The sequence below is a fragment of the Mirounga leonina genome, unplaced genomic scaffold, assembly GCF_011800145.1.
Source record: "Mirounga leonina isolate KUSES-001 unplaced genomic scaffold, KU_Mleo_1.0 Mir_91, whole genome shotgun sequence".
Classification (NCBI taxonomy): domain Eukaryota; kingdom Metazoa; phylum Chordata; class Mammalia; order Carnivora; family Phocidae; genus Mirounga; species Mirounga leonina.
Genome location: NW_023270839.1, coordinates 11245804 through 11263587, shown reverse-complemented (window position 1 = coordinate 11263587; position 17784 = coordinate 11245804). Strand labels below are relative to the sequence as shown.

The following is a 17784-nucleotide window of genomic DNA, read 5'->3' as shown; positions in this document are numbered from 1 at the left end:
TCGAGCCCCGCATAGGGCTCCCTGCTCAGCAGGAGGCCTGCTTCTCCCTCTCCCACTCCCCCTGCTTGTGTTCCCTCTCTCACTGTTTCTCTCTCTGTCAAATGAATAAAATCTTTAAAAAAAAAAAAGTGCTTTTTAATGCTAGCTTTGAACATTAGCAAAACCTTTCCATTTATATTCATTTAATCCTGAAGCAAAGTAGTAAATGAGTATATTGCTAAATATCAAGGCACTGGGGGAAGAAGAGCTGGTAGGCTGATACGAGGAAGCCAGGTTTGTGGCTGGGACTATGTAAGTGGGACAAGCTCTTGGTAAAGATGAAATGTATTTTCTTAGAACCTCTTTTCTCTGGCTTCACATAGGATTTGAAGAACAAAAGAAATCCCCGGCTGGTGCCATACGTATTACTGGATGAGCGTACCAAGAAGTCCAATAGGGACAGCCTTCGGGAAGCTGTTCGCACATTTGTTGGTTACGGCTATAACATTGAGCCATCGGACCAAGAACTGGGTAATGAGTTGAGATTGTTCATTCTGGTCCCGGTTGACTAAACCGGTCCTCTTCTGCAGAAATGCTGACTTCGAATAAGTCTAACATGTACTATTAGAAATGATATTGGTACCGAAGAGCACTAAACTAAATGGCGTATTTTAACAAGTGAGGGGAGGAGGGAGGAGAACCATGTTTAAACTCTGTGATGAGTTTCTATGGTGAGCGCTTCTGTGACCCAATCCTGTTGGGAATAAGTGATCCTACAGCTTAGCTGCTCTTTTTGGGATATTTGGTCACAAAACCTTTATTTCTCTTATTTACCAAACACGTGAATACCAGCTTACTTTGGGGCCAGGCTGTCTCATCTCTAAATTGAATTCTAGCACTGATTAAAATCACCAGCCCATAATTGATGAACATGTCATGTCATCCCATACCTAAGAGTACTATAGGCAAATTAGGGTGTATTACAAGCGATTAAGGGGATAGATTTGGCGTAAGACAAATCTGGGTTCAAATCCTTACTCTCTGCTCAGCTTATGGGCTCTGTGATCTTGAAAAGTAAACCTTTCTGAGCCTCAATTTTTTCATCTGTAAAGTGAAGACAGTATTACTGACCTCATAGGATTGTTGCTATGTATAGTTTCTAAAGGATCTACCACAAAGTAATCACTCAGTGAGTGTTAGCTTATATTCTGATTATGATATGATGATAATGGTGATTATTCTATTAGGAACAAAATGCCATGTTGGGTAGTGGTAGATCTGTCAGTCTTTGTTGTTGTGAAATTCTTTTGAGGAATGCTACCTAATTATTAAAGGCCTGTGTTCTCTCTTTACCTCCTGCACCCTCTGCTCCTCTCCTTCTCACAATAGCTGACCCAGCTGTGGAGAAAGTCAGCATAGACAAGATTCGATTTTTCCGGGTAGAGCGGTCTTATGCAGTGAGATCTGGAAAGTGGTATTTTGAGTTTGAGGTGGTGACCGGAGGAGACATGCGCGTTGGCTGGGCCAGGCCGGGCTGTCGGCCTGACATTGAGCTGGGCGCTGATGACCAAGCCTTTGTGTTCGAAGGCAGCAGGGTGAGTCTGGATACTGTCTGCATGTCCCCAGTCCAAGTTTCTCTGCTCCAAACATTTCCCTGGAAATTGGAAGTACTGAGTGTCTGGATCTCTGGCTTCAAAGTGAGTCACCACCACCACTGGCTAATTTAGATCATCGAGTGATCATGACCTAGCTATGGTCACTTTGCTCTTTGCTCTGATAAAGGAGAGGACTGTGTGCCCACATCCTTTCTGTAACCTCCATATCTGCCCTTGTACTTGAGCCCATTGCCTCCATTCCAGAGGAAGGTCACAGAACACACTGCAGCTAGTATGTGCGGAAATCTTACCACTTTGTCCCAGAGTGAGTTCTGCTCGCTGTCATGGCCGGCTAGGTATTGGGAGACTCCGGCTACCTTTTCTGATGAGCCTATGTAACTCGGTTTCATTTGTTTGTGAGCTAGGTCATTCCTCCATGTGAGTTGTCCCTGGTAGAGGTATGAGTACCTTGTAGAAACCAGGTACCACTACCAGTTAGGAGAAATTGCTTGTGGAGTCATTTCTTCAGCTGGGTGGGGGTTTTTAGGACCTCCAGTCCTCTAAGCCCTGGGGTCTTGTTTCCTAGGGCCAGCGGTGGCATCAGGGCAGCGGGTATTTTGGACGTACATGGCAGCCAGGGGATGTGGTTGGCTGTATGATTAACCTGGATGATGCTTCGATGATCTTCACACTGAATGGGGAGCTGCTGATCACCAACAAAGGCTCTGAACTCGCCTTCGCTGATTACGAGATTGAGAACGGTAAATCTACCACCTTCCCCCACCCCCATTCCAGCTCTGTGAATTGAGGGAAAATCCAGGGAGAGCTGGGTGAGCTCATCTGCCTCCTTGAAACTCTGGTGGTGTACTATCATTTTTGAAGAGTCAAGACAAACAATGGTGATAGTTGGTATGTACAGCATAAATATAAGTTTTGAACTTCTAGATAGATGAAGACGCTCTCCTCAGGTTCCCTCCCCTCTGCGCCTTGGCCTGTTAAGGTTTCCCAGTATTACAAAGGAAATGCTAATTGCATATGGACTTAGGCCCTGGGAGAATAGAAAAGTCAGTGTCAGTCCGCATGTTTGTGTAATTGAACTTTATGCTTTGATGAGAACCATTGAGACATAAAAGTTCAACTTAGCTGTTCCCTTGAATGAAATATAATTTGTTTTGGAATTCAGACATGCTGTGAAACCCAAGCACAGTTGCACTCATTAATGGCCCTGAATAGACGGCAGTCAGGCCAGTGCCTCCAGCCACACAGAGCAGCCGTGAGCGTTTCTCATTTCCTGTCGCATAACTACATTAGGTACAAACGTGGTTGGCCGCGTATAGGAGAAGGAGCACTGCACTGTGAGTTAGCTGACTCACTCCTGAAAGGCTGTGTGGCTCCTAGAGAGTCTTGGCTTGACCTCTCTGGGCTTCACTTCTTTCCTCTATACCAGAAAATTAGAGGATGGACCATATAAGTTCCGACATCCTTCTCAGATAGAAAGTTCCAGGGAGATGACTTAATACCCACTGTATGTATGCCCCTATGCTTGATGCTGGCCCTCTCTCTTCTTCATTATAGACGAGGATGAGGCGGCGTAGTTGAGAAGGCAAGAGGCCGCTCTGGGTCAGGTGACCTGGGCTTTCCCCCTGCCTCTACCCCTCTCCACCTGTGACATCGTGGGTTGACTTTGTTTAACCTCATCTCCCCCCTCTGTAAAGGATTAGGGCTCCTGTTAGCTCTAAATTTCTGACACTCTACAAAAACAAACCATTTTCACCTAGCAAGCTAAAAAAGATAAAACTACCTAAGCAAGAACAGCAGAAATATGTGTAATTGTATGTATAATAGCATAAATATCCTTTATTGACAGAATTTTTAACTTTATAAATCCTTTTCATGCTTTTTAGGGACACCTATTATCTGTACCTAACTATACTCTAAGAGAACTTTTAAGGTTTCTCTATAAGCCACATATTTGGGGAAATAGAAAGGTTGCAAGTCAGTGTCTTTTCCTAGAAAGACAAGACAACTGAAGCCAGATGGGGTCATATTTTCATGCCTTCTGCAAAGAATCCTGGTCTCGGACACATGTGGGAAAGATGTTAACAGCAGAAAGAATGACTTCTGTGCCACTCAGAGGCACAGCAATTGAAATGTGTAGGACAGGAGGGCAGGATAGAAGAGCCCTCTTCTGACACTGTGCTTAGGAAACCACTATCTGCCAAGTACCCACCACACACAGTGCTCTCATCTTGAGGCCAGAAGGAAGAACTAGAAGACTGAGGCTCATCCCCAAGGAAAGTAGCTCCCTAAGGAAAAAGAGTCCAAGGACCAGAGACCTTCTCCTGACTCTACTGTGTACGAACCAAGGGAGGTTACTTACCTACAAGGCTTTGGCCCCACATAAGGAAGAGCTAAGAATCTTGTCTGTTGTGCAGAATTATGAGAACTCTGTAAAGTCTAAAGCCTTGCTCCTCAAAGTGTAGCCCATGTGTGAGAAATGCAGGATCCCAGGCCCCCATGCCAAACTGCTGACAACATACTCCAATGGTTTGCACATTAAAGCATGAGAAACGGTGGTCCAAAGTATATATAAATGCAAGCCATAGCAATGTGAAGGGGCTCATTTTCTTGTTGTAAAAATAAATAACACACAAATATGAAAAGAGAGCTCATAACACAATGTAGTATGTTAGAAATGGCAAATGAGGAATACAGAAAGGAAATTCTAGAAATACGGGCTTGGAACTAAATGTGAAATAAAGAATCTGAGAAGTCCATCCCTAAGAAGCAGAGTATTCCCTTCTGGGGGTATAACTACAGTTAGAATAATAGTGTATGAGTAGTGTGAGTAATAGTGTGGAATCGGGAAAAGGCAGGAAAGGGTGCAGGAGTCTGGAAGATTTATGCGTGGAATTTATGGAAGACAAAGCTGTGAAGATAGAGAAGGTGCAGGTGACAGCCTCGAATACCAAGACTCAGTCTTTTCATTCAAGAAATTTGTGTTGTCTAACCTGGGCCAAGCGCCCTTGGACTTGACTCAGACGTGGGAGCTGTTGTAGGGTTTGAGCAGAATACTATAAAGAAGAGGGATGTTTTACAGTAACTCTGCTTTTCATTACAATCTGTGTTGTAATGAAAGAAATGCCTCCTAGACCTTTTGTGTATGGGGACATGATCTGACCTTCAGAATAGCAAAGTCTATTATTAGTGAGCTGTTTTATGATAGAATTGTACCATATTGTGTTAACATATTATGCTGTAATGTTGTACTGCAATTTAATAATACAAAGGCAAGATAACTAGAAGGCTCTTTCTGTTCTGTGATGGCTCAGGAGTCTGCAGAAGGACAGTTGAAAGGAAGTCAGCATGCCATTCTTTGATAACAATAACCCAGAGGCCTGGAATAGCCCTCTAGCCACTCTCTGCTCTCTGCATAAGGTGGAAAGTGGCAGCAATTCTTGCCTTGAGCTGTTATGAAAAGCAGCTTTTGAAAATAAAGCATTTTGTGCACAGTAGCCCCCCTAAAGCAGAATCCCGTCTAGGCTTATGTTCTGGTTGCCAGTAACCCAGCCTGGATTCAGGCCATTCCCCCAGTGGAAGTGATGCTGGTGGGAAGTTTCTAGTCCTTTGGGGGAAGGGGTGGGGACAGGCATTCCAAAGCATGACTGTTTTCCCCTGGGTTATTTCTAAATTGTTATCTCCATCCTCTTTAGCATCATAGTTGATACACGCTTATCTGCCTCATTAGGAGTGTCCTAATCATTGTTCCCTACTCGGATCCCTGGCCTGGACCATCACAGTTCTCTGTGTTGTCACCTCATAGCATCTGGAAGCTCAGAAGCTTCCCTGGTGAAACTTTTGCTATTAGTCTGCTTTTTTATTTAAGGAAAGGAAGATACCTGGGGCGCCTGGGTGGCTCAGTTGGTTAAGCGACTGCCTTTGGCTCAGGTCATGATCCTGGAGTCCTGGGATAGAGCCCCGCATCAGGCTCCCTGCTCAGCGGGGAGTCTGCCTCTCCCTCTGATATGCTCTCTCTCTCTCAAATAAATAAATAAAATATAAAAAAAGGAAAGGAAAATACAATTCTGAACGTCCTGTTAGGCGGAGCACAGCTTTCCTGCAGTCTCCCGGGCCTCCTCCCTGCCAGGCTCTCCCCGCTCCCCAGGGAGACAAAATGCTCCACTGCAGCTTTGCTCTCTGCAGGGGGGGGCCTCCGGGCTGTTCCTCCCAGGGGCTCATCAGGGCTTTGCAGATCCCCCAGCTCTGCTGGCAGCTCTTCCGTAGGTGGCAGATGAAACATATCTGCAGGAGGTGTCACTGTCATTTGCAAGCAAACCACACAGGTCCGGAAGGTCCCCCGCCATTCTCACTCCAGGTGGGTGCTAAGGTGCCCAAAGCAGCTAGAGCCAGGCAGCACAGCCCCTCATTTCAGGTGCTGGCTACAAGGCTCCTGACGACCTCTGTCCTGCCCCTGAACTCCATCTTCCTGAGGCCTAGCGAGAAATGAAAATGAATGGGGAGAGCACGTGCTACTGGAGGGAGACTCTCAGAAACACCCGGGCAATGGCCTGGGCGCTCCTCTAACCACTGCTCTCCAAGATCTCAGTTGTTCCTTTACCGGTAGTGAGCTGCTCTCATGTCTTTCCGCAGCTTGAAATGGATTCACAAAGGGTCCCTGGTTTAGATTTTCTAGGGAACAAGGTTTTTTTGTTTTTTTGTTTTTTTTTCCCGAGCTCCTGAATTAGCTGGCTCTCTCTCTTCCTAATCATAGAACTAGTCAAGGGGCCTTGTGAGACAAAATTTAGCGGAGCCTGGAGTCCTCTGCAGAATTTAAATGCCTGTGTTCTTGCCGTTCCTCTCCTGTGGAACGTGGCATCACATCGTGGTTCAAGATAATGCCATTTTCTCCAGAAACCTCTTCAAAAATGTCAGTGTACTGGGCCGCCTGGGTGGTGCAGTCAGTTGAGCGTCTGACTCTTGGTTTTGGCTCAGGTTGTGATCTCAGTATCGTGGGATCGAGCCCCGCATCAAGCTCCATGCTGAGCATGGAGTCTGCTTGGGATTCTCTCTCTTTCTCCCTCTGCCCCTCCTGCTCCTTCTCTATCTGTCTCTCTCTCTTTCTCTCTCTCAAATAAATGAATGGATCTTTAAAAATAACGTCAGCGGGCGCCTGGGTGGCTCAGTTGGTTAAGCGACTGCCTTCGGCTCAGGTCATGATCCTGGAGTCCCGGGATCGAGTCCCGCATCAGGCTCCCTGCTCGGCAGGGAGTCTGCTTCTCCCTCTGACCCTCCTCCCTCTCATGCTCTCTGTCTCTCATTCTCTCTCTCTCAAATAAATAAATAAATAGATAAATCTTTAAAAAAAAAAAATGCCGTCAGCATATGGCACCTATTAAGCTGCATATAGGGAGGGGTATTTCTTTTCCCCTTTGGTTTCTGTCCTCTTTTCCAGTTTCATTTGAAGCTAAGGGTTAACTGAGTTGTGTGCAAAGTGCAAACCCTTGTTTATGAGAGTCATTGCTCACTCTGATGCCATGTGGCCTTACCAAATGATCTTTTTATCCAGATTTACTCCAGGAAGCTATGTGGCCACTTGAGAAGTAGCCCTTTTCATCTAAGGGGCCGTCAGTGCTTTGTGGTTGTGGGTCTCCAGCTGCTTTATCTGGAGGCAAACTGGTCAATGACATAACACTTAGGGAAAGTGAAGAAAAGGTCACAAAGCAAGTCACTGTAGGTAAGAATTAGAAAGCAGGCATCCTAGACTTAGTCCCCATTGCTTGCTCTGGACTGCTTCTCTGGCAGCCTTTTTCACATTCTGGCTCACATGTTTACCAGGTGACAGACCTTGAGCAAGTTATCCAGCTTGCTAAGCCTCAGTTTCCTATTCTGTAAAATGGGCATAATCATGAGCTAAATCTACAAAGCACTAAGCCCAGTGCCCAACGCCTAGAAAGTACTTGATAAATGTTAGCTGTTGTGGTTTATCATCATTGTACCCCCCCACCCCACCCTTATCTATCAGGCAGAGTCAGAAAGTTACATGAAATTTTAATGCCTCAAGAAAAAAACTTTTAGAAATGGAAAGATCATAAGCTAGATCCTCTCAGCCAGGTGGAGTGAGCTGATTCAATGTATCTAGTTACCAAGTATTCTTCCCCGGGAGAAATTACTAACACCTTATGAGGATTTATCTTTGCTCTTGGTCCTTTCTTGGTTTTCTCTTTTCTGATCCAGGCTTTGGATTAAGCTTCTTTTCAGCTGTTTTACAGAGCTGTCCCAGCTGTGTCCGCCCAGTCCCAGGCGGTGTCGAACAGTCTTTCCTCCACAGCTACCCCATCTGTAACTGGTGCAGCCCTGCCTTCTCTCAGGCTCTGTTCTGCTCTCCCCTGCAGCTGTCCTGTAGGGATAGCACTTGACTCTGTAATGAGTGCAATCCTCTGTCCCAGGACCTGACTGCTATTTAAACCTAGGGCATTCATCCCCTGGAACATTCACCCCTTCTCTTGCACACTGACTGGCAGCTGGGTCTATGAGTCAGAGTACGTGGGATCTTGTCCCATTTTGCTGCTTGCCTTTCTCATGACCTTGGTCAGGTCCATTAGCTCCTCAAGTCTTCAATTCTGTCCTCAATGAAGTGCTGTCCACTTTGCTGGTAGCTTAGGAATGAAGAGGAGCCCAAGTCCCTTAGAAAAAAGGCTTCCCTCACATATTACCTGTTTTCCTTCTGCATGTGTCTTACATCACCATGGGGGCTGTGACTAGGGAGTTTTTGGTGTGACTTGAGTTATTCAGAAGTTCTCATCCCGGCTTCTTCCCACTCGGGCTTTTGTGCCTACTGCTCATGCATTCCACCACCCAAGTCAGTAGAGAAGAAGAAAGAGAAGACCGATGCTCTTAAGAGGTCCTTTCTCTGCTCACATCAGGGTGACACTGCTTTGTGATCCTGGCTCCAAGTTACGGATACTATGGTGGCAGTGTTCTGGGTTGTGTTAGCCCCTTTAGCAGAAGCCAAAATGCGGTCTTGGGAGTAGCGATGCTTTACAGCAGAACATTCACTCCTCACTATTCCGTTTTTGTCCCTGTTTGTAGAAGTGCCTTGGGATCAGGATAGTTTCCTTCCTTTGCATCGCAGAGCCCTCTGTCCCAGTGGGGACCCAAGAAATGTTGCTAACCATCAATGCTCATTCCACCAGAATCAGATTTCCAAGGGTCCCTTATAAAAACTCCCTGCAGAAAGGAGATCCTTTCCTCTATCACAGTCTCTGGCACAAAACTGCCAGAAGCCCAGCACCGCTCTGGAGGTTGCCTGAAGGGGTGCTTATCTGAGCTGTGCATCTACCTGCCGGAGGGCCAGGCCACCCCCTACTCTCAGTCCTCGGTGTCCCTGAGCGGAGGCTCTCTGTATAAACATCACCCTCATTGTGCTAGCATTGCATTCAAGCTCTCTTATTTGAAATGATACCAATTGGTATCAAATAGTGTCCTAAATGAGTTTGACAGTTTCTGGAAGCAACCAATTTAGCTTGCGAGTGATTTACTTCTCACTTCTGTGCTTCATCTACATAGATACTCTGTGGCTCGGGTAATGGTATATCAGCACTATCTCTAGGAAGAGTGGATTTTGCCCTTGGTTTCTACGGACAAAAGAGCTTGCTGTTGAATGTAAATTCTCCCGAAGGTAGCCTTTAAATTTCCCCTTAAATAAACACTCCCGTCTTAGGAGTGACACCAGTTGATTTTGTGGGGTCTCCAGCCCCTGCTTAAGCCACTGGCCTCAGAGCCCTTCCTCTCCTTTCAAATGCTCTCGCAACACCTGCCTCCCACACCCACCCGGGGTGATTAATGCTTGCCCAGCTCTGCTAATGTGTCGGTCCACAATTATGATTTGTAAATATCCTGCAAACAGTTTGAACTTCTGCTCTGGAATATTCTGCCTGGCAGGTTATTAATATGAGGAGATGCAGGCGTAAGCTTGGAAAGAGACCGTAAGTGCAGGAGGGGAGGGAGGAACTGCCCACAGCTCTTGCTGGGAAATCTCACGTCCTGCTTGGGGGGTGGGGGCGCAATGCAGGCTGGGGGCCTGGCAGTTTGTAAACAGTATTTTGTAAAGCCCCAGAGTCAGCATTCAGAATCAGACTCAAAACAGGAAGAACCCTGAGACCACCCATTTCACTGGGGAAGAGGCTGAGACAGGCTGTTTGTACCAAGTCCTTCTTTAGGCTCCTTGGGTTGTTTTGTTCTTGGCAGCGTTTAAAATTTCCCAGGGCCTAATGTCAGTTTTAACAAAAACAGAGATAAAGAATTTTACTTATCCTCTTACTGGTTTTTACTCTTCCAGCTGATATGTATTTACACCCGGAGAATAATCTCAGTTGGATGGTTGTTTCTCCCCCAAATCATGTTGAACCAAAGTCAGTTCTCTTCCCCAGACACCAATGGCAGCCATAGACTCCATGTGACCTCCTGTTGAGTCTGTGTGCCAGCCAAAGGATGGTGTCCCATCTTTCCTCCTGGACTCAGAGCTGTGAAGAAAGCTAAGGTCTGACGTGCTCACAGCTTCCTGCAATGGTCCTGTAGGCTGAAGCAGGCTCTCTTGCACCATTCTGCAGGCTTTGTGCCCATCTGCTCTCTCGGACTGTCTCAGATCGGCCGCATGAATCTCGGGATGGATGCCAGTACCTTCAAGTTTTATACCATGTGCGGCCTCCAAGAGGGCTTTGAGCCTTTTGCTGTCAACATGAACCGCGACGTGGCGATGTGGTTCAGCAAGCGCCTCCCAACGTTTGTCAACGTGCCAAAGGATCATCCCCATATAGAGGTAAGGTTACACATCGTGGGTGGCCCTGGCAGGGCAGGTGGGCCAAGGCACTAAGCTCCTGCTAATGCTCCTGTCAACAGGCAGCTGCTTATCTAGTCCATGCCTGGGCTGCCTCCCAGCTGCCACCCCGCTGACCCTCAGAGCCGTAATCGTGGGCATGTTTATTGGGGCAGCTCAAGGGCATCTTGCAAATGGCATCCACCGTGCAGAGACATTCTTGTAGATCAGTCCCCGGGCCTTTGGGCCAGCCACTGTGTTTCCTCCAGATGTTTCTGTACTGCTATGGCCATATGTATCCCAACACCTTAAATGTTGTTTTCCTGAAAAAATTCAGTACCTCTACTCAAGATGGTATGTCCCAGACCTAGTTCTAAGCTCATAATATGGTGTCTTTTCAGTCCTATATATTTCTGTAGAATTACTTCCAGCATTTTAAGCTGACACGTAGCCGTTGATTATGATACCCTCATCTTGTAGGAGGGAGCTCAGAGGAGCCAGAAATTGTAAGGGGCCTGATATGGGTGCTGGTTCTCCATCTGCTTGCCCCTGTTTGCCAGCGCCCACCATGGTTTGATTCATGGGAGGGTCAGGGGGTGGGGAAGGGGGCTAATGGAAAGTCAGACAGATCAGCAACCTTGAAGCATGAGACGCAGTGGCTTGCTTCCACCTGACAGTAAGTTCCCTTAACTCACCTTCCAGTGCATATCCAACAAGCACCAACTCTTAATCCTTTCCTTTTCCCCACAGTCTTAAATAGTAGAGACTTTTATATGTGATTCTTACCTGATCAGCACCTTTTTTTTTAAGATTTTATTTATTTGACAGAGAGAGACACAGCAAGAGAGGGAACACAAGCAGGGGGAGTGGGAGAGGGAGAAGCAGGCTTCCCGCTGAGCAGAGAGCCCAATGCAGGGCTCAATCCCAGGACCCTGGGACCACGACCCGAGCCGAAGGCAGATGCTTAACCGACTGAGCCATCCAGGCACCCCTGATCAGCACTTTAGAAAGCTGGCTCATAAACTTTTAGAGGTCAGGAACCCCTTTGACAAACTGATGGAATCGGAGACCCTGTTAGAAAAATAGACACACCACACAAAAATAGGTAAGCACACTCAGAGACCCCAGGATAGGAACTGTTCTCTAGAACGTAGGGGGATACTTAGACCATAAGAAAATTATTATTAGTGTAAGTCTTACTTTACTTCCTCTGCCCCCACCCCCACCACACACACACACACACGCACGCGCACACACACACACACACGTTTAAAAAACCCAGTTTTGCTCTTTCCTCCTCCAGCCCCATCCCTTGCAGTGCTATGTGCAGGCACTGGGAATTTCCCTGGTATTCAGAGGTCCCTCAACCCTCAGGCTGTGATTGTGGTGGGGCTGGGAAATGTGCCAGGTGGGAGATGACCCCTCCAAGGGAGCCATGATGTCTCTCCTGGAGCTTTAGGCTTTCTGCTGTCTTTTTCCTTAAATAGTCTCTTGCCCACTGACAGGGGAAATCTTTGGAAACATTTTGTCCTTTAGCCACTTGCCCCCTGACCTGAAAGGTTATCTTTGGCAGATGCTATGCTGCATCATCCAGATACCACCCCCTCTGTTACACCCGTTCTCCATCCTTGATCTTGCAGAAAACCTAGTGGGCGTGCTCTGAAATCTCTAATTTCTCCAGCCAGAGGCAGATCTGTTATTTTCTGTGGAGCAGGATCCAAGTAACAGTGAGAGTAACGGTTTGGTTATCACTGGTGACAACTTTTATAGTTCACAGAAAGCCATGACATATGGAATAGCAATGAGGGAAGGAGGGACAAGGTCGAGATCAGGCCTCGGGTGTGTCAGGTAAGGATCCATGGTGTTTCCAGGTCGTGAGGATCGATGGCACCATGGACAGCCCTCCATGCCTCAAGGTGACCCACAAGACGTTCGGCACACAGAACAGCGATGCCAACATGATCTACTGCCGCTTGAGCATGCCCGTCGAGTGCCACTCCTCCTTCAGCCACAGCCCCTGTCTGGACAGTGACGCTTTCCAGAAAAGGTGAGGGCAAGGCCCCCCGCTCTTAGACATGCTCCTCATGTGTGCCCTGAAGTTCACTTTCCGTCTCTGTTTCTTACTCTGCCTGAGCACAGGTGGGTAGGGCTCCCTCTGCTTTCAGTCAGGTAAAGAAACCAGAATGTGTCTGTACACAAGTGTGTGCATACACATGCATGTGGGTGTTGGTGCAATGCGTAATCGGGGGGCCAGTCAAGCCAAACAGGGTCACGTCTAGTGGAAACGTTTCTGCTTTTCTTGAGCCCTCTAGGTCCTTAGCCTCCTTGCAGCCTACATATCCGGTGTTTCTGGAGTAAAAGGAATATAAGTACATGAGAGGGTGCAATTGTTGTTGCCTTTGTGTGAAATTAAAAGCCTCTAGAGGCAAATCGTGCCTTCTTTATATAACTATGGCCAGGGTCCAACCCTGCAGCTGTGTAACTTATGAGTGACTAGGACTTCTTCCTTTCCTGATAGGGAATACGTTCCTTGCTGTCTTTCTTTCCTTTAATGTCTATTTCTAATCATTGGTGTATGTCTGCCCCTCTGGAGCTCTCGTGTCCGGGTTTCCTCTAGACTTTCACTCTCTACGTGGCTTTTAACAAGTACAGCTGCTTGAAAGAACAGGACAGGGTATTCAGAGGTATCCCTGCCTACATTATTTCAATCTTCCCTACCTCCCCCTAGCTCTGACTTACCAGCTGGGCTGAGAGACAGGGGATGGGAGTCGCAGCCTTGGCATGTGGTGGCAGATTACAAATGCCCACGTCCCAAGACCAATTGGGGCCGCTCATGTATAGGAAATACTTTTCTAAACTTGCCATCATCATTAAAGGTAGATCAATTGCCTGTCAGAGTTGTGGAATTCTCTATACAGCCGAATAACTAAAACATGGATTATCTTCCCCCTCGCCAAACCCTGCCCCAGGAAACAGATGCAAGAAATACTCTCTCATACAACAACAGTAAGTAAATGTGCTCAATTATGGTTTTAATTATTTGATTCTTTGTTGTGCCTGGTAATATGCCCCTTACAGCAAAGATCTGTCTAGAGATCCTATTTAATTGCCAATTACTGTGTCTTTTACTATCCATCTTGATGCTTCCAGAACACATCTCCGACATTTCTCAAATGGGGAAAAGAAAGACAGTTACTCAGTACAAAGCAGAAGCTCCACCTGGAGCTCCTAATTGGGCACCATTTTGTGCTTGTGCCCATTGGCCACCAGGGACCAGCGCTGCCTTTCTGACTGAAATGAACATGGGGGGGGCGGGGGAGGCTCTTTCATTTAATCCTTTTGTTTGTTCTTTTATGTAAACTTCTATGAATCAACTCTCCCATCTCTCTGAGCAGTGCCAGGAATAATGTTGAAAACAATCAAGTGAGAAGAAGGAGCAGGGAAGAGTCCAGATGATGGAAGCTGATTTTGGTCCCTTTTCTCTAGCTAGACAATTGTCAGAAAGCAACGCTTGCTAATTTCTTTTTCTCTCATCCTTCTTGAGCACCTGACCAAAAAAAAATGTCTTTGGAAGAAATGTCACCCCTTCTGTAAAGTTATCCTGCAGTTCCGAGGTGGTGGGTTAACCATGATCAGGAATAACATTGTTGCTACAGCAGGTCACACACTTACTGTGTGCAGGGTATCCCCTTCCCACCGCACTCCCACAGCAGCCCCACGAGATGGACAATATGATACACTCTGAAACACAGGACAAGTGACCTGACCAAGGTCACCCAGTTAATAGCTGCCAGTGGTAAGATTCAAGCCCCAGTTTGTCCAGCTGACCCTTTTATCTCTTAATCAACAAAATACAACAGACTATGCATAAAAGTAACTTCACTGAGAATAGATGTGCTCGATTTCATAAAGAAAACGATGAAGCTTACGTCAGTGCTTTAGCTGTGAGCTTAGCATAGTGGGACACTGCACAGATGGTAACCATGCCCACTGAGAACTACTCTAGTTCTCAACACAGCCTGTCCTCGAGCCCAGTGGCCACACGCAGCACCTTTGGCCACGATGTGGGCTTTTTCTTTTGCAGCGTCTTTTTCACGACTTTCAAAACAACAACAAACACTTGGCACTTCCCTGGAGAAGGGGAAAGTGTAGCAGAAGTCCCCCTGTCCTGTCTCTGAGGGCAAGGGCCATGCCCAGGAGAGGGTGAGGGGTCTGTGCTGGCCATTCTGAACGGCAGCGCCCTGACTTCATCAGTAGTATCTCTGGGCAAAGGCTGGTAGATTAAGTGCTCCATTGTCTCCCTGCTAAAGCACCACAGAAAGGGGAAGAATAAGGAAGCCAGATTCTCTAGTCAGCCCATCCTAAGTCTAGAGGGCAGCATAGTTCAGCTCTAGAGCAGTGTGTGCTTTTTGAGAAAAGAGGGCCAAGTGGGCTCCTTATTGGGTCTGTCAGGTCTGGCCCCCCCAAGCTGGGGGCCACTCACTCCCCTCTGTGGTCTCTCCCCAGCAGTGTTACTACGCAATCCGCATCTTTGCCGGACAGGACCCCTCCTGCGTCTGGGTCGGATGGGTGACACCAGACTATCACTTATACAGTGAGAAGTTTGACCTGAATAAAAACTGTACAGTGACTGTTACCCTAGGGGATGAAAGAGGCCGGGTCCACGAAAGGTAAGGGGGCTCCCAAGGGGGGGCGTCAGCCACCAGGCTCCTCACTTCCCCTCACCCCCCAGCTGTCTTTTTTCCCCTTCCGCCCAATGCCCCAAAAGAAAGAAACATCCCAGTGTCTATGAAAAAGGAAAAGTGAGGCACAGGTTTAAAAATCCTTCACCAAACAGGGAGTACTAATGGCAAAAGTGTTATTAGTGAAAATTGAGGGTAATTCCATCACATGTATAAGACATGGCCCAGGGATGGGAGATGCAGATGGACAATTGGGACTCTGCTCCCTCTCAGACACTTCTCTGTGGGTTCTGGGTAAGCCCCAGTTTCAACAACATCAAAGCAAGACAGAAAAATCCCTGGGTGCCTGAAAGAAATTGATTCAGAAGAAATAAAAAGATGCACCACATCACATAGTAACTGATCGACTCTGAACTCCCCATTCTAAGGATGTAAGGTATCTGAAAGCATAAAGAACATAAAAGAGAGACAGTAGACTCATGAACAATAACCACTGATAGAAATTAGGGATCTTTTGGGAAAGCATGTTTTAAGTATACCCATGCCTTCCCCTGGTCCGCTGAGTCGGGAAGGATGGGGTATGGGGATTGTCATCAGAGAAAGAATCTCTAGCCAGTGGTGCCCCAAAGGTGACCCAGGAGACCAGGCCTTGTGTCCACCCATGGGATACTTAATAGGGTCTTTCCCAAATGGACATGTTTGGAGGTGTAATAAGTTGTCTCTCAAGCTGACTTTTATCCCTCCAAAGTCAGGAACATTTTGCAGCCATTGTTACTTCAGTGCTCCTGGCTCATCAAAGACTGGTGTCCAGAGAGGTCACTGAGCATCACTGTGTCATGCAGGACCACTGTGGACAGGTGGCTAAGACCAGACCCTGGAAGAAAACTGCCTGGGTTTTAAACTGGGTTCAGAACTTACTAGATGTGGGACTTTGGAACACCTAGCCTTCCTGGGCCTCAGTTTACTCATCTATAAAATGAGGATGATAGGGGCGCCTGGGTGGCTCAGATGGTTAAGCGTCTGCCTTCGGCTCAGGTCATGATCCCAGGGTTCTGGGATCGAGTCCCACATCGGGCTCCCTGCCAGGCGGGGAGCCTGCTTCTCCCTCTGCCTCTGCCTCTCTCTCTCTCTCTGACTTTCATGAATAAATAAATAAAACATTTTTAAAAAAATAAAAAATAAAAAATAAAAATAAAATGAGGATGATAGTTCCAGTCTCATAGGTTAAATGAGATATTACACAGAAAAATGCCTGAAACAGTGCCTTGACCCAAGCACTGAATAAACATTACTCTTATTACCACTACTGAATGTCTATCCTATTGCAAGACCCAGAATAGATGCTATAAACAACATCCAGTGTCTTGTTGGGTTGGAAAGGAAGCATGCAAAAGCAGTCGAAAGTCTTTGCTCTTTAGCCAGAAGAACCAAAGGCAGCCGTGTGCATCCCAGCTGGGTTTATTGCTCGAGTTTGCCGGCTCTGCCACACCAGACAGATGACTTGATTTATCTCAGCCTCAGTGATCACATTTATTTTGAAAATGGACAGGCATCTAGAACAAGACCCAGGAGGTAGTAGATACGCAGTAATTCTTAGTTCTTTGTCTCACATAATAAGAAGTAAATACAGGATTGATTTTCAGATGTTTGGAGGCATTTCAAATTTGGGTCCTTTAAAATATGACCAAAATGTGACATTTCCCATTCCCACAGCTTCGAGACATTAGGAATTGAATTCTACAGTAGGCATCAATGGACTTAGTACTCTCATCACTGAAAGGCAGGAATAGCATGGCTACAGTTTAACCTTTATGGAAATCTAGCAATGGCTGTCACTCTTTGGAAGGGACGTTTTGCACCAGCCCTGCCTGAGGGGCATTCACACTGAGAAACCAGCCCAACTGGTGCCCCAAAGGAGAGAGGGTAGGAGAGGAGGTGAACAGATGCTTACAAAGGTAATTTCCAGTCTCAGGGGGAAATTACATGCTTCTAGAGCTGGAAAGAACCTTGGAGAATTCTAATCAAACCTTTAACTTTCCAAGGTCAAATCCGATTGACTTTAGGATATTGAAAGGGGTATTAGAGCATCAGGTATAGAGTCACTGTCTTGTGTAGCCTGAGAAAAAGCACTTTTATGGCACTTCAAACAACTGGTTCCTCAAGTGGTGTGCACCACGACTGGGCTTGGGAGGAGACCAGATTGTCTGTCTCTTGAGCACAGTCATGGTGGCGGGCTCTGAGAATCACTCCTGCCACTGTGCCACTTCTCCAAAGCCCACACAGGATTTTCAGTCTTTCAGTTGAGGAATCAGGCTTTGGAGACTCAGTGGCTTTTTGGCTATTACTCTTGGCTTTTAAATATAAATGCCTATAATGGAGTTTATGCTATGGGGGGAGGTAGACAGCCAGCTGAGAAATGCACCCAAGTTGGTAGTTATTGAAGAGTACAGGGAGCAGAACTGGGCGGAGGGGAGCGGGGGAGCCAGGTTGTATAGGTCAAGGACGTAGTTGGGCCTTAGAGACCACTTGTGACGCACTTTGCAAGTGTTCCCAAGCCTGCCATCCTGAGGGTGTGGGCCTGAGTTTTCAAGTATCTTACAGCCTTTCTCCCTGACACTGTGGATTTTTGTTCCTGCCTTTTATATCAGATCCCTGTATAAAACGGCCTGTGGCGGGTGCCCTCTCTGTACCTCCATCTCCCGTCTCTGAGGTG

At 46.9% G+C, this 17784-nt stretch overlaps 1 protein-coding gene across 1 annotated transcript in view; it reads left to right on the top strand.

Annotated features, from left to right (window-relative positions):
* The window catches only part of RYR3 (ryanodine receptor 3), a 508260-nt gene that overhangs the window by 312184 nt on the left and 178292 nt on the right, over positions 1 to 17784 (top strand). Inside the window, exons 25-31 of the mRNA XM_034994885.1 lie at positions 363 to 510; positions 1369 to 1574; positions 2161 to 2335; positions 10184 to 10392; positions 12261 to 12436; positions 13359 to 13395; positions 14896 to 15059. Of these exons, the coding sequence (XP_034850776.1) occupies positions 363 to 510; positions 1369 to 1574; positions 2161 to 2335; positions 10184 to 10392; positions 12261 to 12436; positions 13359 to 13395; positions 14896 to 15059 (1115 nt within the window). The remainder of the gene's footprint in view (positions 1 to 362; positions 511 to 1368; positions 1575 to 2160; positions 2336 to 10183; positions 10393 to 12260; positions 12437 to 13358; positions 13396 to 14895; positions 15060 to 17784) is intronic.